We start from the raw sequence: 25,162 nt of genomic DNA on the forward strand, positions 1-25,162 counted from the left end.
TGTTTGAGCTGTATTACCTGAAAGCAACTTGTACTGACATATCTTATGGCAGTGCCATTGTTTTGTCTCAAGATGCACGCCGGTAATGTTTTTGTGTTTTTTTAAGGCACATTTTTAAAAGCTATAATTAAATACCCAAATTGAACTAAGGACAAATCCTGGCTTTATCTAAACCCTGTCTGTGAAACCGGGTCTGGGTTAGAAATTAAGGGTTAAGGTTAACCCTAACCCTAACCTTAAGACTTGTCTACAGACTTTTATTTAACAGCATGGTGTTAACTGCAGTGGTTAGGCCTTTAGCATTGATAAAGGACAAAAATCTTCTCACTGTGACAGTCTGTTTAGTAAAGATTGTTTGTATGGATTGTCCCTAAACTAGAGCTATTGATGCATTCAAGACATACCTAGTATCATAAAGATCGTATTTACAAATTGAACACACATGAACGCCGCCACAATGATGAAAATATGAGTAGGAAGCTTGGGATTTTCTTTAATCCACAATCTCGAGTTATGAGTGTGTCAGTGAGAAACATTGTGGAATACCACAATACTTGGGTATTTAGCAGTTACATTGTCAGGCTTTTCTATTTACGATGAAGTAAGCTAATGCCTGCACAAAATATGACAGTGTTATAGTATAACAATATAACATGTAGGCTAATGATGCATTTTACAGTGGCTTCATAAATTAATTTAAAACATAAAAAAAAAAATATATATATATAGTAAAACCTCATGAATACAAACTTCCCAGGAGGACTTAAAAGTGCCATGTGTGCATCATGAACCCTGTTGGTGTCTGACCAGCAAGATCAATTTAACAGTTAATGATATAGTCCGTAACAGTCAGTTAATTAATTTACAGATATTGTTTGTCATTTTGTTCTGAACTAGTTCTGGCTGTCAGTCATTGACTGTTTCTGGATTTCAACGGACGTCCAGATTATAGTCAGTATGAACGTCTGTTCTGAACTAGTTCTGGCTGTCAGTGGACGTTTAGATTATGGCCGGATTGGACATCTTTATTCACGTCATTTATGGACTGTTTCTGGATGTCAACGGACGTCTAGATTATAGTCAGTATGAACGTCTTTTCTGAACTAGTTCTGGCTGTCAGTAGACGTTTAGATTATGGCCAGATTGGACATAATTTCTCAGTGTCATTAATCGACTAATTCTGGCTGTCAATGGACGTTCAGATCATGGCCTGGACGGGCGGACTTGATATCAACCTGTTTTGTACGTCCACAGACGTCGCTTGCTCAGTGGGACTGTTCCCGAAGACGAGAGAAAACGAAAATAATCAAACAAGAGGACAAAAATTATGGCCTAACGAAAAAAACGGACGAGCCCCCATTTATTACGATTCGTCTAGGGTTAATCGTAACAAAAGAAAAAAATAAATAAACATGTCTCCCACGCCCAGTCGTCAGACCCAAAGAACTCAAGTGACTTCAAAAATCAAGAAAAAACGATAAACGTTTTATTAAGACAAAAAAAATTGAACAATTTGAAAGTTAAATGTAACCAAATAAAGTAACAAAAAAACAGTAGGTGTTATAGTCTTCAGGAAGACCCAAGGCCCAAAATAACAAACAAAACAGATAATAAATAAAATAAGCAACTAACTTCCCTCAAAGTATCCAAAATCAAAATTACAACAAATTACCCTCCATACTCTAACAAAACAGAACGAACAGGATTTCAAAAGAAAAGGGCAGGTCAACCCTACAAAGAACACCACTAAAAACAAAAAGAAAGTAATTAACATATAAGCTACTACAACAATGGTCTGACGGCTGGAGAGGAGCCAGGAGGAGTGCGACCGGCCCGGAATCGCAACAACTCGTCCTCTCGAAACGGAAGCACGGTCTTAAACCCACGTAAAGGGGTGGAGCCAGCTCACAGCTAATCATCGTAATCCTAAAACAGAGCAGCAAAATAAGCACACACACAAAAAACAACAATAACAAAATAAATACAAATACAAACAATATACAAACTCAAAACATTATACGAAATTACATAATTCCGTAACAAATAGTATCTCAATGATACTGAAATAACACTGGTTTGAGTCTCACATGATAAATGTTAATAATAAAAAAAAATGTTAGTTTAAGACTCACTAAAATAAAATTTTAACTTCTCATCTTTACGAGACACTTTTGAAAATAAACCCACTGAACAGGATCTATTAATGAAGCTGTTTTGAAGAGTTTGGCTTTTCATATTCGTGGACTGAAACCGATGAAATTAATTTTTTCTCAAATTAGTTTTGCTCTGTTTGTGTTTGTGGCGTCTGGATGGTGAGTTTTATGATTTCAGTTGTTTCTGCTGTTCTGTTCTGTTCTGATGTGATAAATTACTGGTTTAATTAGTCAGAGGATCAACATTCACTGTTATTCTCATATAGAAATAATTAAACTGTGATTTTACTGTCAGATCAAGCTTGAATTCAGCTCTAAACTCAGTTATTAGTGATTTATTAAATATAACAAAATAAATATGAAGCTCTGATGCTCAACAGCATTAGAGTGTGACATTAAACATTACAGTAAATGTATCTTATTTTAGTTATTGTTCCATATATAAATCTATTTCTCTTTTCATTCATCATCATTAGTCTTTGAAATGCTGCAGAATATTATTAATGTCACGTTTAAATTAATAAAAGTATTTTAGTGAAGCTTCATCAAACCAACATATATGTAAGAAATGTATTTCAATTAATCATAAAATGGCCCTGATATGTCACTAGACATTAAGAAATCATGTTCATTTCAAATACTCATATCACTGACAACAGTAGTCCGGCCAGGATATTGTCATTTAAAAGTGAAGTTGCAGCCCTCAACTGATGTTGATGTTGTCATGTTGTGTTTTGGCCTGATGCTCCACCCTCCACCTATCTACCAATCACGAAGTCAGTAGTGTTTCGGCATCCGGGTTGCCAGCTCTGCTCTAGTTACCACAGCTGCAGCTACAAACGTGTCGGATTTTTTTTTTTTTTTTTTTCTATCCAAGATGGCGCCGCGGATGGCTGCCTCGGTGTGGAGCTCTCCAGTTATTGTGTTGTTTTTGTTGGTTTGTTCTGCGTTTAGTCATTCTTTTCCTATCAGTTTCACCAAAGACGAACTACTGGACATTAGGAAACACACACCAGACAACTTTTTCACAGATTTTGATTACTCAGACGTTTTACTGGACATTCTCGTCGGAGGGGCAGCGGTGTTGTTCAAACGCGCGGTCAGACGCAAACGCGGGAAGCGCGCTGGCGCGCTGGTGAAACTCCGCGAGCGCGGCCTCCGCACTGCACTCCCTAGTATTCATCTTGCGAATCTCCGATCTCTTCCTAACAAAATGGACGAACTTCTTCTCCTCACCCGCACTAACAAGGATTTTTTAAACTCCGCTGCTCTGTGCTTCACTGAAACCTGGCTGAGTGAAGCCATACCGGACAACGCACTACATCTGCCGGGCTTTCAGCTGTTCCGAGCGGATCGCATCGCGGAACTAACGGGGAAAACGAGAGGTGGTGGATTGTGTTTCTACATTAACGAAAGTTGGTGTTCAGATGTAACAACACTGAAGAAGATGTGCTCTCCTAATTTAGAGGCACATTTCATAAACTGTAAACCTTTCTACTCGCCGCGGGAGTTTTCCTCATTCATTCTCGCGAATGTTTACATTCCTCCAGACGCGTGTGTGAGCGCGCCGATACAACAGCTGGCTGAACATATAGCTGAAATGGAACAAAGGTACCCAGACTCTCTTTTAATCATTCTTGGGGATTTTAACAAAGCAAATCTCTCCCGTGAACTGCCAAAATACAGACAGCATGTTACATGTCCTACCAGAGACAGTAATATATTGGACCACTGTTACTCCACGATAAAGAATGCGTATCACTCCGTCCCACGGGCAGCTTTGGGGCTCTCTGATCATTGTCTGGTTCATCTTATACCGACCTACAGGCAGAAACTGAAATCAGCTAAACCTGTAATAAGGACTGTAAAAAGATGGACCAACGAAGCAGAGCAGGATCTACAGGCCTGCTTCGATTGCACTGATTGGACTGTTTTTGAAGCTGCAGCCACCGATCTGGATGAGCTCACAGATACTGTAACATCATATATCAGTTTCTGTGAGGATACATGCATTCCTACCAGGACATTCTTATCATTCACTAATGATAAACCATGGTTTACTGGGAAACTCAAACAGCTTCGTCATGCCAAAGAGGATGCTTACAGAAGTGGGGATAAAATCTTGTATAACCAGGCCAGAAACAGACTGACAAAGGAGATCAGAGTTGCTAAAAGAAGCTACTCTGAAAAGCTGAAAACCCAGTTTTCAGCCAACGACCCGGCATCAGTCTGGAGAGGCCTGAGGAACATCACCAACTACAAATCACCATCCCCCCGAGCTGTGGAGAATCAACAACTGGCTGACACTCTCAATGCATTCTATTGCAGGTTTGAGAAGCCCAGACTCACACCTCACACCCGCTCTGATGTGCACTTCACACATCCACCATCACCTCCTGCAACCCCTCTCCTCCCCCTTCTGCCATCCAACCCGAGCTTAAGGTCTGTGTGGAGGACGTGAGCCGAGTCTTCAAAAAACAGAAGACTAGGAAAGCTTCAGGCCCAGACGGCATCTCATCTGCTTGTCTAAAAGCCTGCGCTGACCAACTGGCCCCAGTCTTCACGCAGATCTTCAACAGATCATTGGAGCAGTGTGAAGTTCCCTGCTGCTTCAAACGCTCCACTATCATTCCGGTTCCCAAAAAACCTAAAATCACTGGACTTAATGACTACAGACCTGTCGCTCTCACGTCTGTGGTCATGAAGTCGTTTGAAAGACTGGTGTTGGCCTATCTGAAGGACATCACTGGACCCCTTCTGGATCCCTTTCAGTTTGCTTACAGAGCAAACAGGTCTGTGGATGATGCAGTCAACATGGGACTGCACTATATCCTGCAACATCTTGACAGACCTGGGACTTATGCACGGATCTTATTTGTGGACTTCAGTTCGGCCTTCAATACCATCATCCCTGATCTTCTCACAGCCAAACTGACTCAGCTCTCCATGCCATCCTCAATCTGTCAGTGGATCTCCAGCTTCCTGACCGACCGGCAGCAGCGAGTGAGACTGGGGAAGCTCACATCCAGGACCCTCACCATCAGCACTGGCGCCCCCCAAGGGTGCGTTCTCTCCCCACTGCTCTTCTCCCTGTACACTAATGACTGCACTTCTAAAGACCCCTCTGTCAAGCTCCTGAAATTTGCAGACGACACCACCGTCATCGGTCTCATCCAAAATGGTGACGAGTCTGCTTACAGACTGGGGGTTGAACAGCTGGCTGTCTGGTGCAGCTATAACAACCTTGAGCTGAACACGCTCAAAACAGTGGAGATGATTGTGGATTTCAGGAGAAAATCCCCAGCACTCCCCCCTCTCACCATCATGAACAGCACTGTGGAAGCAGTGGAGTCATTCAGGTTCCTGGGCTCTACCATCTCTCAGGACCTGAAGTGGGCAAATCACATTGACTCCATTGTGAAAAAGGCCCAGCAGAGACTGTACTTCCTTCGCCAGCTGAAGAAGTTCAATCTGCCACAGGAGCTGCTGATCCAGTTCTACTCAGCCGTCATTGAGTCTGTTTTAAGTACTTCCATCACTGTCTGGTTTGGTTCAGCTACCAAATCGGACATCAGGAGACTACAACGGACAGTCCGGACTGCAGAGAGGATTATTGGTGCCCCCCTGCCAACCCTCCAGGACCTGTACTCTTCCAGAGTGAGGAAGAGAGCAGGTAAAATCATCACAGACTCCACTCACCCTGGACACCCCCTGTTTGAACTGTTACCGTCAGGACGGCGACACAGATCACTGGCCACAAGAACATCCAGGCACAGGAACAGTTTCTTTCCACAGGCCATTTCCCTTCTGAACACTTAACATGCCCCCCAAGGCATATGCCTGTAAGTGCAATACTCCCACTGTCTAGTGCAATATTCTCTTAACTCAGGTGATATTTATATTTATATTATTCATACTACTCAAAATACTGTAAATATGTTCATAATCTGTAACATGCACTAGACTCCCACTGTCTAGTGTAATATTCTCTAACTCAGGTGATATTTATATTTATATTATTCATACTTCTCAAAATACTGTAAATATGTTCATAATCTGTAAATGTTTATTCAGACTAAACCCAACTGTGACCCCTTTTTTTTAACTTTTTATACTATTTTTATTTAATTTTTTTTTATATATTTTATTCTTAGAATTTGTATTATTACTATGTTTCTTGTTGTATTTGTATTTGTATATGTGCACTGGAAGCTTCAGTACCAAGAAAAATTCCTTGTGGGTGCAAGCACACTTGGCAATAAAGCTCTTTCTGATTCTGATTCTGATTCTGATTCTGATAAAAAATGTCTAACGTTACGAAACCTAAAAGACCTCGTTATGAATCCGAAATACGTCGTGACAAAGTCCGAAAAAAAACTTACTGTGTAGGACTCGTCACTTGCCATTGGAATCTCCTTGTAGCAGCCGACTTTCCTGCTGGATCCTGCAGCCTAACTGGCAACCTCGAGTCAGGGGGGAGGGGGGAGGGGGAGGGGGAGGGGGAGGGGGAGGGGGAGGGGATACACCGCTCTACAGTAATTTGAAAGTGATTGCAGTACCAGTTTTGGCCACAATCTTACATACGGCTCCTTTAAGTGATTTGAAAAACTCTGTTTTCAGGAGTGTTTGGAGTTACAGTTCAAATATCAGTGAATGAGGGAGAATCAGTCACTCTGAAAGCTCGTCTTACTAAAATGAAGGATGATGATGTGATTCAGTGGAGGTTTGGAGATGAAAACACTTTAATAGCTGAAATCAATGTAACGGCCGACAGAATCACTGTATATGATGATGTTCTTGATGGAAGATTCAGAGACAGACTGAAGCTGGACAATCAAACTGGATCTCTGATCATCACAAACACCACAACTGAACATGCTGGAGATTATCTACGACTGATCAACGGTGTAAGAAGAAAAAGCTTCAGTCTCATTGTCTATAGTGAGTTTATTATTGGTTCCCTTTGTTTGTTAATCACTTTGAAATATATATGTCCTAAATGTAAAAAAAAGTGGTAACACTTTAGAATACTGTTCCTTCATTAATGAATAACTACACAGGAACAAATGAGTAAATGCACTATTAACATTCTAGTAACTACTATTAACTAACAAGAAACTCTGATTAACAAATTAGTAAGTAATAGCGCTCAGTCGAATGTGGTAGTTCACTATTAATCATTAACTACTATTTTTCATACCTCACTGAAGACTACTAAGAACTACTATATTCAGGTTGATAATTAATGTTAATAATGCAATGTATAATATACGGTAATGGTAACCCATTAGTATAATGAATCAAGTGTTACTACATCCTTTTAAAGGAACTAATAATAATTTGGATAAGTATTCTAAAGTGAAAAGCTTGATAACTACCTAATATTGACTGAAGTCATAAGCTTTTGAGGTTTTTGTAAGGTTTTTGGATAGTAATGACTCAAGTGTTTCTACATCTTTCTAAAGGAACTACTAATTATTTGGATCAGTATTCTGAAGTGAAGATCATGGGAACACACAAGTAATGACTAAAGTGTTACCAAATCCCAAAGGAATTACTATTCAAAATCTTACAAAAATCTTACAATGACTTCAGTCAATATTAGGTAGTTATCATGTTTTTCACTTTAGAATACTGATCCAAATAATAAGTAGTTCCTTTAGAAGGATGTAGTAACACTTGATTCATTACTAGTGGGTTACAGTTACCTTATATTATACATTGCATTATTAATATTAATTATCAACCTGAATAGTTCTTAGTAGTCTTCAGTGTCTTAGAAGTCTTAGTCTTAGAAGGATGTAGTAACACTTGATTCCTTACTAGTGGGTTACCGTTACCTTTTATTATACCTTAAATTATGCATTATTCATGTTAATTATTGACCTGTATATATAGTAGTTCTCTGGTGAGGTCTGAAAAAAATAGTAGTTACTGATTAGCTAGTGAACTACCACATTCAACTGAGCGCTATTACTTATTTCTTGTTAGTTAATAGTAGTTACTAGAATGTTAATAGTGCATTACTCATTTGTTCCAGTGTAGTTATTCATTAATGAAGGAACAGTATTCTAAAGTGTTACCAAAAAAAGTTTAATAGTTAAATCTAAGACACACCATGATTTTTGGCATTCGCTTTTCAACCTTCTGAACACTTTTCTTTGGATTAATGATTCTGATACTGGCATCTCTGTGTAATTTTTTTTTATAAATCTGAAAATCACAAACACTCCCTCATCAGAGATTATGATTTACTCTGATGTTTCTAATCTTTCTCAGCTCGTCTGCCTGATCCTGTCATCAGTAACTATTCACACTGTTCTTCGTCATCATCATCATCATGTTCATTGGCGTGTTCATCAGTGGTGAATGTGAGTCATGTGACTCTCTCCTGGTACAAAGGAATCAGTGTATTGTCCAGCATCAGTGCGTCTGATCTCAGCATCAGTCTCTCTCTACCTCTGGAGGTGGAATATCAGGATAAAAACACCTACAGCTGTGTGCTGAACAATCCCATCAGCAACCAGACCACACATCTGGACATCAACACACTCTGTCACACATGTGCAGGTACGGCAGTGCTGATAGTTGATGTCAGCGCTGATATTAGTGTTTATTGACTGATCTGATCTCAGTTTGATGTGTTTATTCCTCAGACTCTGTCCACTGTTGTGGTCCTACTGAAGCTATGATCCGATTGGTCCTCTCTGCTCTGGTGGGCGTGGCTACTGTCATTATTGTGGTTTATGAGATCAGATCCAGAAGAGCTGAACGAGATCAAGCACATATTCACACATCAGGTACATGATTGATGATGTCATTTCTCACAAACTGATTTAGCATTTATAAATGTATCTCACATGTATTAATGGCTTTATATGTTCATCTTTTTCAGGAAGTATTGAAATCTAAAGCAGAACACTGAACTTTAAAGGTTCTTCAAGCGTGTTTTTTGTTCTTCTTGTGTGTTTTTTTAATAATAAATACTGATGATTACTTGAGCTTCTGCTCTCTTTCAGAGTCAGATTTGAAAAAAAAAATCCAATATGTGTGGCTTTGTTCATATTTTTTTGCAGAAACATAAAACAAATGAATAGAGAGACACACAGATCTCTCTTTACTACTGGATATTTTCTGTATGTATTTCCTTTTTCTTTATCAATAAAGTTTCTCACTCTGAGGTTCAAGAGTCTCTCCATGTTTTATTACATTTATCATATTGAGCGTCTCCTGGAGGAATACATATATTTTATGTATATTTTATACAGTGCACCATATATGAATCTTTACATTTTTTAAATATTATTTTAAACATTATTTGTAAATATTTACATTACTAGATCATTACTTTCTTTCCTTTTCTATCTACAATAATAAACAAAAATGCACTGCATTGCACTGAGTGTGTGATAGGGCCCAAAATCTCTAGTGTGATTTGTCTCTGTGGTCTCGTCTGAGGAGCAACTCCTCCATCTTGTGGCTCACCCTGAACTCACATGTTATCAGGAGTTATCTTTGTCAGCTCTGACGTCACAGTCACAGTGTTTAGCAGCTTGTCTGAGCCGTGTGAGAAATTGTTGAACAGTTTCACAGTGTTTTTGTGTGAGCGTCTCACTAATGCGTGTTCACTCTGAACAAAGTGAGCATTTAGAGCATCATAATACATACCTGTTGAATATTAATCATATGAAGATATCAGAGGACACTTTCATCCACAAAGTTATAGCAGGCGATCTGTTCCTGCTCCATAAAACCATTAGAGAAACTCTGAAATCAGTCTGAGAGGAGAAACAATCGAGACATTTGATCAGAAATGAACAACAAACGTCCTGAAGAGAGTTACAGGAGAGAGCAGAGCCAAACACTCACAGGATCTCATGACAAGATCAAACTGTTGCTTTAAGATGTTTGTGTGACGTTATGTGTCCGTTTATTTCAGTTGAAAATGATGTCATTGACTTACAGGAAGTTGAGGCCTACTGGAGCTCAAAGTGACAATGATCAAAGTGTGAATTAATCATCCAAAACAGAGCTAGATGGTCACATGCATTAACACTGAATAAATAGACAGTTATTTTAAGTGATTGTAGAGTTTCACTTCACTTTACTACAGAGCAGCTTCACATCAGTGCGTCTGTCATTTTATTACTGAACCAGTTTTGAAGAGTTTGTCTTTTCATATTTGTGGACTGAAACCGTTGAAGATGTTTCTCCCTGTTTTGCTCTGCTTGTGTTTCTGGCGTCTGGATGGTGAGTTTAAATGTGTTTTTTATGACTTCAGTTGCTTCTCTTCTGGTACCATGTAATAAATGTCTGGTTAATTTAGTCAGAGAGGATCAACATTCGCTGTTACAGGCCAGCACTGATAGAGGAGGAAATCATATTATAAGGGTGAGCAAACGCAAACCGTCAGAAAAATCCAGACTCGGCAGTGACAAAGTTATTTATATACGCTGTTTATTCAAGAAAATCCTCCAACATGTAATCCTGGAAACAATTGCTGTACAAGTGCACAACAACATTTACGAGATCCACTACAGACACAGTTCTTTCCAAGACCAAGTCTTTCTCAAAAGCAAGTTTTATCAAGTGTTATTAAAGGATTTTTGGATCAAAATATTCAAAAACCACTAAAACAATGTTATATATTTTGTTGATGATTTGTGTACTTACATTATCCTGAATGTGTCTAAGAATGTTTAAATCCAGAGAAATAAGCAGTTTAAACCAGGACAGGGAACGTGTCCGTGCGTCGCCTAATAATGACATCATACCCACGTTACCCTCGATTTCCAGTTATATTTTGTAGAAACCATGGGAACACCAAAGGCCCTTTAAAGGGATACTCTACCGTTTTTTCATATTAAACTATGTTATTCCCTTAACTAAGACGAGTTGATACCTCTCTCGTCTCAGTGCGTGCACTAAATCCCTCTGTCTTGCGGCGCAGTAATATCTTCACTAGAGGGAGCGGGGGCCGGTGAGAGGATTTTTTACGAGTGAAGATATTACTGCGCCAAGTCGAAGTGCTTACAAGCACTTGCTATGGTATTCCGCCATACAAAATAGTTATCCATTTTACACGCTTAGAAAAGCGCAACGTTTTGTTTTGTGTCACCGTCCTAGGTCGAGTTACACTTCGCGAGTAACTGTATTTAAATAGGGAAAACGTGGAGGTGTTTGGTAGCTTCTCTGCTTGGCCCATATTAAATGAACTGGGCTAACAAAGTTTCGCCGCAAGACAGAGGGATTTAGTGCACGCACTGAGACGAGAGAGGTATGTATCAACTCGTCTTAGTTAAGGGAATAACATAGTTTAATATGAAAAAACGGTAGAGTATCCCTTTAATATATGATGTGTTTTATTAGACAGGTGAGCAACTGTTTGGATATATCCATCGGCAGAAAACTAATCATTGTTACACAGTTAGTCTTTTTGCCTAAATCTCGTTTTCTTGATTTACCGTGAGTACCATTTTTACCATACCTAATGTCGATCTGGCTCACTGCAGTGTGTAACAAGCGGTTCATATAGCGAACGCACAGAGTAGCATTATAACAACTTTCATCACACTCAGATGTATCTAATATGATAAAACAGCACTGCGTTTCCCCACACACACATGACCAGAAGAAGCAGAAGTGTCTGTGGGATAATAAAAGCTCCACTGCTCTCGAGCCGTGTGTGTCGCGCTCGTCTCTCATTAGCAATCGCTCCAGCGGCTCGTTACAGTCCAACGGCTTTCGTAACGTTAATAAATCTTCAATATATCATGAGTTTGCTGTTACAGTCTCTAAACCGTGCAGCCGTTTCTCCGCTCACAGCATTGAAGTTCAGTCTCGTCACTGTGTTCATGTTGCCGTTTCCTCAACAGAGTAATGCTTCAAGTTCTCACCCATCATGCGTTGTCTTTTGTTTGGTCTGGTTTCGGGTTGGGAAAAGATCGTATAGCTAATTCTCAAAAGTTCATTGAACTTCACTGAACTTGAATGCAATCAGCTGCGCAATTTACAAACTTAATGGCTGCGAGTAAATCTGTGTTTTCTGCTTGAAGTATTTTGTTTGCCAGATAAGTTTCATTAGGCTACATTTCTAATCAAGCATACGTTCATAACTGTAAAATAAAATAAAAATTCAGGGATTGACATTAAGGTTTTCAGCTTATATTGACTTCACTTAATCAGTTCTGTAATGTTATAAGTTAAAGGTGTGTAATGATGTCAAGGAGGCAGTTTAACTTTATCAAGCCCTGGTGCCGTCTAACAAAACACATGCATTAAGTTACAGTACAGACAATCTGCAGTCACTGAAACTTTCAGCAGTATTTGTGTATTTATGACAGCATATTTCATTCAATACTTCACTTTGACAGCATTATAAATAAATAGAATGTATAAGTCATTCTTACTCTTAAGGCCTTCAAGAGTTAAGACACATCAAGACGTTGTAAAAGAACTACCGGGGACGGAAGCTGAATGTGTCGTCGTCTCGTTATTTACGTGCAGCCAGTCAGACTGTTTTCTCTTCTCGATTCAACATGCTCAGTCGGCCAAAAAACAAAAACAAAAGAAAAACAGTAAGTCAGTGTTGCCCATTTAGCGATGTTGTCTTTCCCACCCCTTTCATCAAATCTCACCTAGCGACTTCTTGGACAAACCGTATATAGTTTGTGAAACTCGCTAGTATGATGTCATCTAGCGCCATTTAGCAAGCAGTTTTAGCTACTGTCCATTGAAAGCCGTTCGCATCAGAGCAATGAAGTCTGACTGGTGCTGATTGTTCAGAACTCAATGCAAAAACAGGCGAATGACGCTCAACAACGGCCCGATGTTGGTCAACGGCCGACCGTCAGCTTGGTGTGTCCCGAGCCTTTTAGCATTAAAGGGTAGAAGCTGTCCACTTACAATCCAACATATCATAACAGGGTGGATGTTTTTAGCTAATAGAGCCAATAACTAGCTAGGAAAGAATTACATGCTAGCAGAAGATTAACATTTAGAAAAAGAATAAATAAATCAAATTCATAAAAAAATTATAAAATTAGTAATGTGGTGGCAAACAAAATGCTATCAATATGCTATGAATAAGAGACAAACACACATCTTAAAGATAACATTTCTTCCACACTAACAAGCACAAAAACACACAACAATTACTAAAACTTCAAAAAAAAAAAAAAAAAAAATGTTTCAAAATAGAAGTAAAAATAATAATAGTACCTCAATGATACTGAAATAACACTGGTTTGAATCTCACATGATAAATGTTAATAAAAAACGAAAAAAAATGTTAGTTTAAGACCCACTAAAATAACATTTTAACTTCTCATCTTTACGAGACACTTTTGAAAATAAACCCACTGAACAGGATCTATTAATGAAGCTGTTTTGAAGAGTTTGGCTTTTCATATTCGTGGACTGAAACCGATGAAATTTATTTTTTCTCAAATTAGTTTTGCTCTGTTTGTGTTTGTGGCGTCTGGATGGTGAGTTTTATGATTTCAGTTGTTTCTGCTGTTCTGTTCTGATGTGATAAATTACTGATTTAATTAGTCAGAGGATCAACATTCACTGTTATTCTCATATAGAAATAATTAAACTGTGATTTTACTGTCAGATCAAGCTTGAATTCAGCTCTAAACTCAGTTATTAGTGATTTATTAAATATAACAAAATAAATATGAAGCTCTGATACTCAACAGCATTAGAGTGTGACATTAAACATTACAGTAAAAGTATCTTATTTTAGTTATTGTTCCATATATAAATCTATTTCTCTTTTCATTCATCATCATTAGTCTTTGAAATGCTGTAGAATATTATTAATGTCACGTTTAAATTAATAAAAGTATTTTAGTGAAGCTTCATCAAACCAACATATATGTAAGAAATGTATTTCAATTAATCATAAAATGGCCCTGATATGTCACTAGACATTAAGAAATCATGTTCATTTCAAATACTCATATCACTGACAACAGTAGTCCGGCCAGGATATTGTCATTTAAAAGTGAAGTTGCAGCCCTCAACTGATGTTGATGTTGTCATGTTGTGTTTTGGCCTGATGCTCCACCCTCCACCTATCTACCAATCACGAAGTCAGTAGTGTTTCGGCATCCGGGTTGCCAGCTCTGCTCTAGTTACCACAGCTGCAGCTACAAACGTGTCGGATAAAAAATGTCTAACGTTACGAAACCTAAAAGACCTCGTTATGAATCCGAAATACGTCGTGACAAAGTCAGAAAAAAAACTTACTGTGTAGGACTCGTCACTTGCCATTGGAATCTCCTTGTAGCAGCCGACTTTCCTGCTGGATCCTGCAGCCTAACTGGCAACCTCGAGTCAGGGTGGAGGGGGGAGGGGGAGGGGATACACCGCTCTACAGTAATTTGAAAGTGATTGCAGTACCAGTTTTGGCCACAATCTTACAAACGGCTCCTTTAAGTGATTTGAAAAACTCTGTTTTCAGGAGTGTTTGGAGTTACAGTTCAAATATCAGTGAATGAGGGAGATTCAGTCTTTCTAAACTCTAATCTTACTGAAATGAAGGATGATGATGTGATTCAGTGGAAGTTTGGAAATAAATGCACCTTAATAGCTGAAATCAATGTAACGGCCGACAGAATCACTGTATATGATGATGTTCTTGATGGGAGATTCAGAGACAGACTGAAGCTGGACAATCAAACTGGATTTCTGACCATCACAAACACCACAACTGAACATGAAGGAGATTATAAACTACAGATCAACAGTGTGAGAAAGAGTTTCTTTCTCACTGTCGATGGTGAGTTTAAAAACGGTTACACCTGTTTTATAATGACAACATTTAAATGCATTCATACTGTACACCATTTGTTTTTTGTTTGTGTTGTTTTAAGGTATTGTTTATTTCAAATTTAAATTTAAATATTTAATTTAATAAACAATTATAATCTGTTTATCTGTGACAAATCCTGTTTCTGTTTGTTCTGTGTGTGTTTGATGATTCAGTTGAAATATCAGTGAATGAGGGAGAATCAGTCACTCTGAAAGCTCGTCTTACTAAAATGAAGGATGATGATGTGATTCAGTGGAGGTTTGGAGATGAAAACACTTTAATAGCTGAAATCAATGTAACGGCCGACAGAATCACTGTATATGATGATGTTCTTGATGGGAGATTCAGAGACAGACTGAAGCTGGACAATCAAACTGGATCTCTGATCATCACAAACACCACAACTGAACATGCTGGAGATTATCTACGACTGATCAACGGTGTAAGAAGAAAAAGCTTCAGTCTTATTGTCTATAGTGAGTTTATTATTGGTTCCCTTTGTTTGTTAATCACTTTGAAGTATACATATCCTAAATGTAAAAAAAAAGTTTAATAGTTAAATCTAAGACACACCATGAATTTGGATTAATGATTCTGATACTGGCATCTCTGTGTATTTTTTTTTATAAATCTGAAAATCACAAACACTCCCTCAGCTGAGATTATGATTTACTCTGATGTTTCTAATCTTTCTCAGCTCGTCTGCCTGTTCCTGTCATCAGTAACTATTCAAACTGTTCATCATCATCATGTTCATTGGTGTGTTCATCAGTGGTGAATGTGACTCATGTGACTCTCTCCTGGTACAAAGGAATCAGTGTATTGTCCAGCATCAGTGCGTCTGATCTCAGCATCAGTCTCTCTCTACCTCTGGAGGTGGAATATCAGGATAAAAATACCTACAGCTGTGTGCTGAACAATCCCATCAGCAACCAGACCACACATCTGGACATCAACACACTCTGTCACACATGTGCAGGTACGACAGCGCTGATATTAGTGTTCATTTACGGAGTTGAATATGTTAAAGACTTTCAATGGTTTCAGTGATCAGTGATAAAACAACTGTTCAGCATTTTATTATTATTCAGCAAGGAGCAAACCATCCAGATAATAAAATAAGTCCAAGGCATAGGCAAACAGGGAAATCCAGGGAGACAGGCAGAAATTCAAGACCATGAAACAGAAACCAGAAATAGCGCTCTGAGACACAGTGTAACACCAACAAGACTTCGCAAAGAGTGACTGAGTAAACCCGGTTTATATAGACAGGGTTAACAAGGGTAAATGAGAAACAGCTGAAACTAATCCAGGGATAATGAGTCTGGGCAAAGGATTCTGGGAAATGTAGTTCATGGTGGAATGACACTGGTCTGGGGAGGAGCGCCCTCTGGTGGATATCCTGGGCACTCCAGCTGGTGATCGTAACAGTCGGCATACCTCAGATTGTTTATCATATTTATATACATATATATACAACATCAGCACACTTTGCTTCCTTTCAGCCTGAAATGAAACACATACAATTTGGTTTTTACTGTAACCCACAAAAGAATGGAATAAACTAGAAACTTTGAAATGAATTTAAATGTAAAGCATCAAAATACTACTAACTGTGAAGTTCTCTTATCACTAGCTGACACTAATAACTGTTTCTCTCAGTGTCTACAATAGTGCTGATCTCTGCTGCTGCCGCTGGATCTCTGATCATTGTTTCTGCAGTCGTTGTGATCTTCTGCATCTGCAAGAAATGTAGAAAAACTGATCAAGAAGGCAAGTGTTATAAACGCTACTGAATTGACAATAGTAATGTGTTATATCAAATAATAATATACTTTAATATTGTAGTTCCCTTTAACCCGCATGTTGTGTTGCGGTCATTTTGAACAAGAGAGGATTTTATTTTTCCTGAAAATGCTATTTAATGTAATCACATTGGACTAAAACATCTCGGGCTACAACTGTAACCCTTGTTCCCTGAGAAGGGAACGAGACGCTGCGTTGTATGACGATACTTTGGGGAACGCCCTCAGCATGACTGTGTCATGTGTGCAAACTAGTCCAATCCTGATTGTTGCTGCCTCACCTCGTGACATGTGACAGCGTAACGCGGAAAGCTACAAAGGGAAGCCGGCAACACAGTAATGTCAGCTTTTGATAGGCTGGAGCAATAGGTTGGACGCAGCTGCCATAAGCTCCAACACTCTCAGAAAGTGTTTGACAGTGCTGACCTGGCCTAGCTTGATCTTGGTGACTGTAGCCAGGATGGTCTCGATACGATCAGGAGACGATTGTTCCCGCATCGTAGTCGTGTGCCACACTGCCCCCAGAACGTAGCTCTCTGCTGGAGGGATAGTGATCTTTTTTTGGAATAGAGCCTCAACCCCAAGCACCTTATATACAAGAATGACATCTCGATCCCGATCTTTCCTCGACTGGGCCAGAATGAGCCAGTCATCTATAAAATGGAGAACCCCGCCCCACATTAGAGGGTAGTGAGAAAGGGAAGAACTTTGAACAGATTTTGGCACTAAACTGCCTCCATACTGCCAAAGCTCTTCATGCACTTACGTGAAGAAAGGCACACGCTCCGAGCCCGAACACACAAGCAGCGGCTGGGTAACAACAAAGGGTGCTCAAGCCTTTACGAGAAAGGAGAGTCACGACCCGCGTGCTGACGTGGTCATGTTCCCATGCGAGAACATGAACCCCCCACGAACGCCATCTCAGCATGCTTACGTCCAGGCATGTGAGACAGCGATCGTGGCCGTCAGATGAGGACAGAAAACAACCGCATCCAGGAATGCACAGACAGAGAGGCGTCTTTAAAAAGTGCTTGCTCTTTTAGGAAATCTGCTCTTATGTTCCGAAGCACCGTGGGGTGTAACGCCACACTTCTGCATGCACAGCCCTTTCAAGAAGCTAATCACCACTATATGCACCCTCACACCAGCAGGAGACATCTCCTGAGAAATAAACACTTTTTAGCAATTAAAATAGCTGATTCTGCACAGGAATCCAGTTCAGTTGAAGGACAACTGGAATGAGCGATCGCTGTTCATAACCACTCGGCTCCGAAGCAAAATATGAATGAAAGTGATTAGTGCCAGTCCTATTTATACCCGTATGTCCGGGTAGATGTGATGCAATGCAAATCTCACTGGCTAATGTCCACTGGCCTGTTCTGTTATCACTTGGAGGCGATTGGGCTCCCAGACAAGACCCCATGACATTAGTCCATCCTAACATTGAACGTGACTGACTGAATGGGAACTTACCGACTTTGCTCACACAGGCTATAACAACTTCCCCCCAAAAATCTGATAATTTACACTAATGTAGTTCCTGGTCAAAAATGACCGACCTCCAGAAATGTTCTTATAATTTTCTCTTTCTGCTATATTATTACCAAACATATAGGATTTCTTTCAATTTGCACAGGTTTTGTATTTCTTTTTGGAACAGGTTAATCGTAGGCCTCATTGATCTGTTGAGTGAACAATGCCAACATTATCCATAAATAATGCTTTTTTCACTCAAATACTGAGGTTCATAAGCTCAGATCAATGGCCTACGGCCTTTCAGTTAAAAAAATAAATATTAAACCTGTGGTAACTGAAACAAAACAAGTTGACAAGAAGATTGCATCCAATATTTGCTGGTAATACAGCATAATAAAAGATTGACAAGCAATTTTTAAATTTTTGACTAGGAACGTCAAATTAGGTAAAGGATTTTCTAAACAGGACAATATATCAAGTCATCTTTATTTGTATAGCGCTTTATACAAAACATATATGATTTAAAGATACAGATATAGTTAATAACATTCAGTTTTGTTGTATTAATCAACCTATTTATTATATTGCATCGTATCGTTGAAACAGTTGAGACTTATGAAGAAGAAATCACTTACGCCGAGCCAAAGTTCTACAAAAGAAAAGCACATAAATCGGTAAGATAATTTATTACTAATTCATGTCTGTGTATCATTTCAGCAGTGAGTGTGTGAAAGATCTTTATACAAACAAAAACACAAAACACCACCATATTAAATATGTATAAAGATCAGCATTCAATGCGAGAAACATATGCCATAACACTCACAACACTCATTCTACCATGTATCTAAAGAGTAACAGATCAACAGTTATGAAGTGCCTTTTTTATTATTTTGTACTTATAATAATATCAAGATTTTTACATCAAAAAACATCTTAATTTAGAAGTATTAGGTTATAGAGTGGTTATAGGTAATAGAAGTAATAGGCCGTGGTTTCGTTTAGACTCGGAAGTGTGGGATTGTTTTTAAAACTTCCGATGTTGAGAGATGTCAGCTGGTGAAATTCAGCCAGACAGGTTAAAAACGCATGCATACTCAGTACATGTCAAACGATCGGTAATAACAGTAATAGTGACCACGTAATAAAAACAGTTACTCACAGTGTGGTGCGATATTACTGTCGGATCCAAAAGACTCAGTGCAGCATCATCTTTTACATTTACATTTACGCATTTGGCAGACGCTTTTATCCAAAGCGACTAACATTGCATTATCCTATACATTTATACATAGGTATGTGCAATCCCCTGGGATCGAACCCACTACCTTGCGTTGATAACGCAATGCTCTCACCACTGAGCTACAGGAAAGCTGTAAAAGAAATCTTTTAATTTCAATCTTACAGAAAATCCTGCGTTGAATTGTGCCTTGTTTGTAAATGAATCAGCTGTGAAATTAAGTGAAAAAAAAAGCACCAAGTTCTTACTGACACGGTCTGGAACTTCATTAAAAATAAAGTTAATCCACTCCTTGTTGGTATCAGAAGGAAGGTAATGCAAAGGCTGTGTTGTTTCACAATTTGGCACTGCACTGCATCTTTCTCTCTTCAGAGCCATCTTTACCGTTAGGTTTCTGCATTTCTGCATAGGTGTCGTTATTTACCTACTACATGGCATGCACGAATCAGTGGGCGGGGCTTATTGCTAAATGAGCAAGAAGCAGGCGTTGATCTTCTTCTCCAGAGGCGGTGTTTAGCTACCCTTCTAGGTAATAACGTAGCATATTCCACAATCAGTCGTTCAGATGGATTTGCTTCAAGCTGTTTTCAGACTAACAAGAACGTTTTGAGTTCTGAAACTTACAGGATGTTTTTATAGTATAATGACATCTTATATATTAAAAGATCAAGGGAATTTAGATTACTCATTTCATGACCCCTTTAATATGTTCAGTGTTTGAAATGAGCCACTGATGAAGTATTTCCTGTGTCAGTTGATGACATCACAGTCCAACACATTTCTGTCTATCTGTCATTTGAATTGGATTTTTTAAGCAACTATTATTTTACAAGCATTAAAAAAACAAACGGAAGGAAACGTTTTGTGACACACTTGAGGCTGGTTTTATATCAGCATATTGTAAAATGACTTCAAGGACATTTATTATTATATATTGTGTTTTTGACAGGATGATAAAGAGGAGGATCATGTGGTGTATGCACCGATCGCCAAGAGAAGATGATCAAACTTCAAGAACCAGACCAGCGGTGTGATCGCTTTCACAGGAACCGCTGTAGTTCCTCTCAGCTCTTTAGTTTTGAGATTGTTGAAGTGTGATATTCAGTGAACTAATGAAACTCTCTCTTAAAGAATGTGCTTCTAATACAAGGACTTTTAACAAATGATCCAAATCTTGTGGCCCACTGGAGCTTTTACATGTTTGTTTTTAAAGCGCCGCTATTTTTGCTCTGCGTGAGTATACTGTATGTGTGCAAATAAAGTTGGACATGCTTATAAATCCTAATTTATATAAGAAACTGGCCATTAATAGTTACATTTTGCCACAAAATATATATATAAAAAAAAATCAAGCAGTTAATATTCGATATACAAAAGTTAAAGCTATTCTTGACGTCACACCCCTAAAGATCATATCATGTCTTTGTCTGTCAATGTTTTAACAATCATTTTAATAAAGCAAATGCATGATTTACTGTTGTAATATTCATGGTATTTATAGTATGTAAATGACTGATGGTTGTTAATATTTTCTTTAGTTTCATTTTGGGCGGTAAGTAACTAACAACACTGCTAACAAATGAACGTTTCTACATTACAATTAAGTGTAAGAAATATGCTCATATTCAGAAAAAAATTGTATGAAAATTCAATTCTATAAAAATTCAATAAAAAAATTCATTTTCAACAAATTGAATACTTTTATTTTTCTCATTTGCAGTTTAACAGACCATGACAAATTTCATCAAATAAAACAACATCCCACTAATAACTAGAGCGCCATCTAGTGTCCAAAATAAGACTCTTCAAAAATAATAGCATTAACTGTAAGTATTACAGTTTAGCTTTAACTATGAATTCTCTCACTGGCCACTTTATTATGTAAACCTTGCTAATAGCAGGTTTGACCCCCTTTTTGCTTTCAGAACTGCCTTAATTCTTCATGGCATAGATTCAACAATGTGCTGGAAACATTCCTCCAAGATTTTGGTCTGTATTGACATCATGGCATCACGCAGTTGCTGCAGATAAAAATAATAATAATCAAATCCAGCCCTAAACGCCAGATCTTGTCAAAAGATATTAGTTTTGTCTGGTGTGCAAAACACATATGAACTGCTGTGGACAGTGACACATGTGGACACATGTGAGAATGTTATTTGTTGATTACAGCTCGGCATTCAACACAGTCAAACCACAGAGGCTCTGAAAAGCTCCTCACCCTCGAACTGACACTTTTCCTCTGTAACTGGGTGCTGATCTTGCTGACGCACAGACCTCAGTGAGTCAGAGTAGGAGACCGGACATCAGGCATTCAAACTGTGAGCACAGGGATCCCTCAAGGCTCGGTCCTGAGCCCGCTGCTGTTTACCATCTTCACCTACGACTGTGTGGTCTCTCAGACCAATACCAGGATTATAATGTTTGCGGATGACACTACAGTCATCAGACTGATCACTGGTGGAGAGGAAAGAAGAGAGTGGCAGGACTGATGGCCTGGTGTTAGGAAAATAATATCATCCTAAATGCACATAAGACCAAGGAGATGATTATCAAACCTACATCAGCAAGGATCTCACCTGGTCTCACAACAGTCAGCAGCTCCTGAGGAAATCCCAATAAGAAGGCTGAGGAAATTCGGCATGGCAACCGAAATTCTCAGCAACTTGTACAGATGTTCTGTTGAAAGTGTGATTAACAGTTCGATCACAGTGTGGTTTGGAAGCTGCACTGTTCAGGATAGGAAAGCTCTCCAGAGTTTGCAGAATAGCCTTCCCATCACTTCAGGATATTTACAGCTCCAGGGTCATCAGGACGGCCCACAACATCATCAGGGACATTAAACATCCACAACACAACCTCTTCACACTGCAGTTGCCTGGGAGACGGTAAAGAAGTGTGAAATCAAGGACAAAAAGACTCAGTTTTCATCCATAAGCCATCAGACTCCTGAAGCATACATTATGCAGTAAATACTTCCCTCCCCATTACCCCATTGAATGTTACCCTGATTCTTGCACAATGCATATTTGCACTTTTTTTATTATTGTATTTTGTTTATTTTGTGTAAGGGAGACTTTTCAAAAAAGTAAGAGTTTCATTGTGTGGGCATTATTATTATTATTATTATTGTGTAGGAGTTATTACTGTGCATGACAATAGATATATCTTGAATCTTGAATCTTGGTGGGTCACTTCATGACTAAACCAGGACCCCTGTTGTCGTCCTGATAATTAAATATATCCGGATAATATGCTTTGAACTGTATGTCCATATGTGGAGATTTTTTTAAGTTTATCTATGTCTTAACCAATCAGAATCATTCAACCTGAAGTAATGACGTAGTTTAGTGGCCTGTGTTAGAGTATAATTGCTGTTGTATTGAGTGTGTACGCAGGACGGTGTTGAAGCTGACTTCTGCTGATGAAACTGTAAACTATCTTCAGCAAAAAAAAATTCTTCAGTTTATTGCATCTCTGACTCCTGGTCTTCATTCATCATATCTGGTCCTCTGGTCTTAACTGTAAATTCCCCTACAGTTAATGGTGGAGAGTGTGCGGGCAATCATTCTCCGATGACATCCCTGACTAATCAACAAACAAGGAAGGAAGATTTGATGCTGAAGCTGGATCATCAAACTAGATCTCTGACCATCACAAACACCAGGGGTCTCATTTATAAAACTATGCGTAGGAACCTTATTAAAAGTGTACGTGCGCCCGAAAACCAAAAATGGCGTTCGCAAAAAAATATTCAGACTTATAAAACCGTTCGTATGCCAGAACCTACGCAGAATTCACTTTATAAATCAACGGAAGATTGTGCGCACATGCGTCTCCACCCTGAAATAGCCATATATTGAGCTTACAACGCCTATTTTTACTATGCAGATCCTCATCTGCATATCATTTGCATATGATTATTCATCCACGTGATAACGTTTAAAGGTACAAGACACATTACATTAATAAAAATCAAGTAGTTGCCTATCCTTGCCTTGTTTTTGAATACATAAATCAAATAGTGTAAAATACATTTCAGAGAAAGTTTTTCTCAATATTTTCCACTGGCCGAATTGTATTTTTAATTGATTTATATTTTTAATGGAAACAGATAGGCCTTGGGCATTATTTGCACGAAACTATTTTCTCAGACAATCTGGTATTATCATGATAAGCAATTATCTCTGTGGTTAAAACATTAAAACACGTACAGCACGCCACAGGAAAAGTGTTCAAAAACATCGCATCCACAACAATATTTCTATTGATTGAATATAAAAATTTGTGTAACTTCTCAGTAATGATTTCATGTTTAAGTGTTTAACTAATTTGAATGGTATTTTTAATCTAAATGTTTATATCAGAAGTAAAACATAGTTTAAATCATTATTTTATTTATTTAAACTGTTATTTGCGTCAGTTTCACTAAACGACCCAACGCGCTCGCTGGCGCAGAGATTTAAGAAGGGATGGATATTTGCTTCAAGTGATAGGCTTGGTGAGTGAAATTATATTTGTATTATCTTTCTGTATATGTTTAATTTTCTTTAGATTTTCTGTCTAAAAGTGACCAAAAAGACATTTAACTCCAGCTTACCCATCGGTGTCACCAAACTGCTCCATCTCCAAAACGTTCGTACGCATGGGTCAGAGTTTGCATGCAGGTATGCAAATTTTCCTGTCATGTTTGTTTTTATAAATCACAACTTATGCGTCGGAAGTGGCGTACGGCTCTTTCAGGGCCTGTTTTGTACATACACAACGGTTATAAATGAGGCCGCAGAACTGAACACACTGGAGTTAATAAACTACAGACCAATACTTTTATCAGGCCTTCTTTTTGTCTCACTCTCTGGTGAGTTAAATATCAGTTTCACCTTTTTTATTTATTATAGCTTTGATAATCTAAAGAAGTAGCTTAATTATCAAATGGATTTTTTATTCTTAAAATGACTTAGCCTACCTTTTACATTTAGAGCTTTTACACTAAAACCACAGGGTTAAAACAACCCAATTTGGCTTGTTTTTATCCCAGTAAATATTAGGACAGAACACATGTTGGGCTAACTTCATACATGAATTAGTGTTTACAGATTAACTTAAATCCTCTAAACTTTTGCAAAATACTCCACACAACCACTGGTTTGCATGATAACTTGTTAACGCCATTTGCATGATATTATGTTACGCAGGAACCGCTAACTTCTGATGCTGTGACTGACTCCATAACCTGCCCATAAACTAACACTGAACAGCTCTGAGGACATATTTTATCATTAATATTTAATATCTTTCAGAATAAAATCATTTATTTTATGCAAGGATGCAAAAGACTGATGCGACACTTGTTTAGGTTGCATCTCTGTATTCTTTGCATAAAATTAAATGATTTACAGAAAAGTAACGATTTTATATTTAAAAATAAAATGCACATAAACCTGTATTTTACCGTTTAAATGCACCAATTCAATGTCACTGAGAACTGCTCTCTCCTGAAGAGGATGCAAAAAGCCCTCGATAAATAACTCAACCACTGGGTTGTGACAATTGACCCAGGAGCTGGGGTAACACAAAAAAACACTCAAAAATATAACCCCCCCAAAAATGACCCAAAAAGACTCAACCCAGCATAGGCTTGAAAAAAATAACCCAGGATTTTTTTTTT

At 38.4% G+C, this 25,162-nt stretch overlaps 2 protein-coding genes across 2 annotated transcripts in view; both read left to right on the top strand.

Annotated features, from left to right (window-relative positions):
• LOC309476053 (uncharacterized protein) overlaps window positions 1-9,340 on the top strand; it is a 62,994-nt gene extending 53,654 nt beyond the window's left edge. Inside the window, exons 3-6 of the mRNA XM_082139189.1 lie at window positions 6,792-7,094; window positions 8,433-8,723; window positions 8,810-8,953; window positions 9,049-9,340. Coding sequence (XP_081995315.1) covers window positions 6,792-7,094; window positions 8,433-8,723; window positions 8,810-8,953; window positions 9,049-9,065 — 755 coding nt within the window. The 3' untranslated portion in view covers window positions 9,066-9,340. The remainder of the gene's footprint in view (window positions 1-6,791; window positions 7,095-8,432; window positions 8,724-8,809; window positions 8,954-9,048) is intronic.
• A 419-nt stretch (window positions 9,341-9,759) lies between these two features.
• LOC309476068 (uncharacterized protein) lies at window positions 9,760-21,146 on the top strand. The gene is made up of 7 exons (XM_082139225.1): window positions 9,760-10,403; window positions 14,623-14,940; window positions 15,147-15,449; window positions 15,671-15,952; window positions 16,636-16,746; window positions 18,861-18,928; window positions 20,444-21,146. Exons 1-7 carry the CDS (start codon window positions 10,358-10,360, stop codon window positions 20,495-20,497), a joined length of 1,182 nt encoding a protein of 393 aa, XP_081995351.1. The 5' UTR covers window positions 9,760-10,357; the 3' UTR covers window positions 20,498-21,146.
• Window positions 21,147-25,162: the final 4,016 nt, after the last annotated feature.

Source organism: Leuciscus leuciscus (genome assembly GCF_965113295.1).
Source record: "Leuciscus leuciscus genome assembly, chromosome: 15".
NCBI lineage: Eukaryota > Metazoa > Chordata > Actinopteri > Cypriniformes > Leuciscidae > Leuciscus > Leuciscus leuciscus.

Bases quoted from the DNA above. Each gene is read 5' to 3' on its own strand.
- LOC309476068 (XM_082139225.1), top strand. From the start codon at position 10,358: ATGTTTCTCCCTGTTTTGCTCTGCTTGTGTTTCTGGCGTCTGGATG. The intron at 16,747-18,860 runs GCAAGTGTTATA...TCGTTGAAACAG, and splicing joins TAGAAAAACTGATCAAGAAG to TTGAGACTTATGAAGAAGAA. The intron at 18,929-20,443 runs GTAAGATAATTT...TGTTTTTGACAG, and splicing joins AAAGAAAAGCACATAAATCG to GATGATAAAGAGGAGGATCA.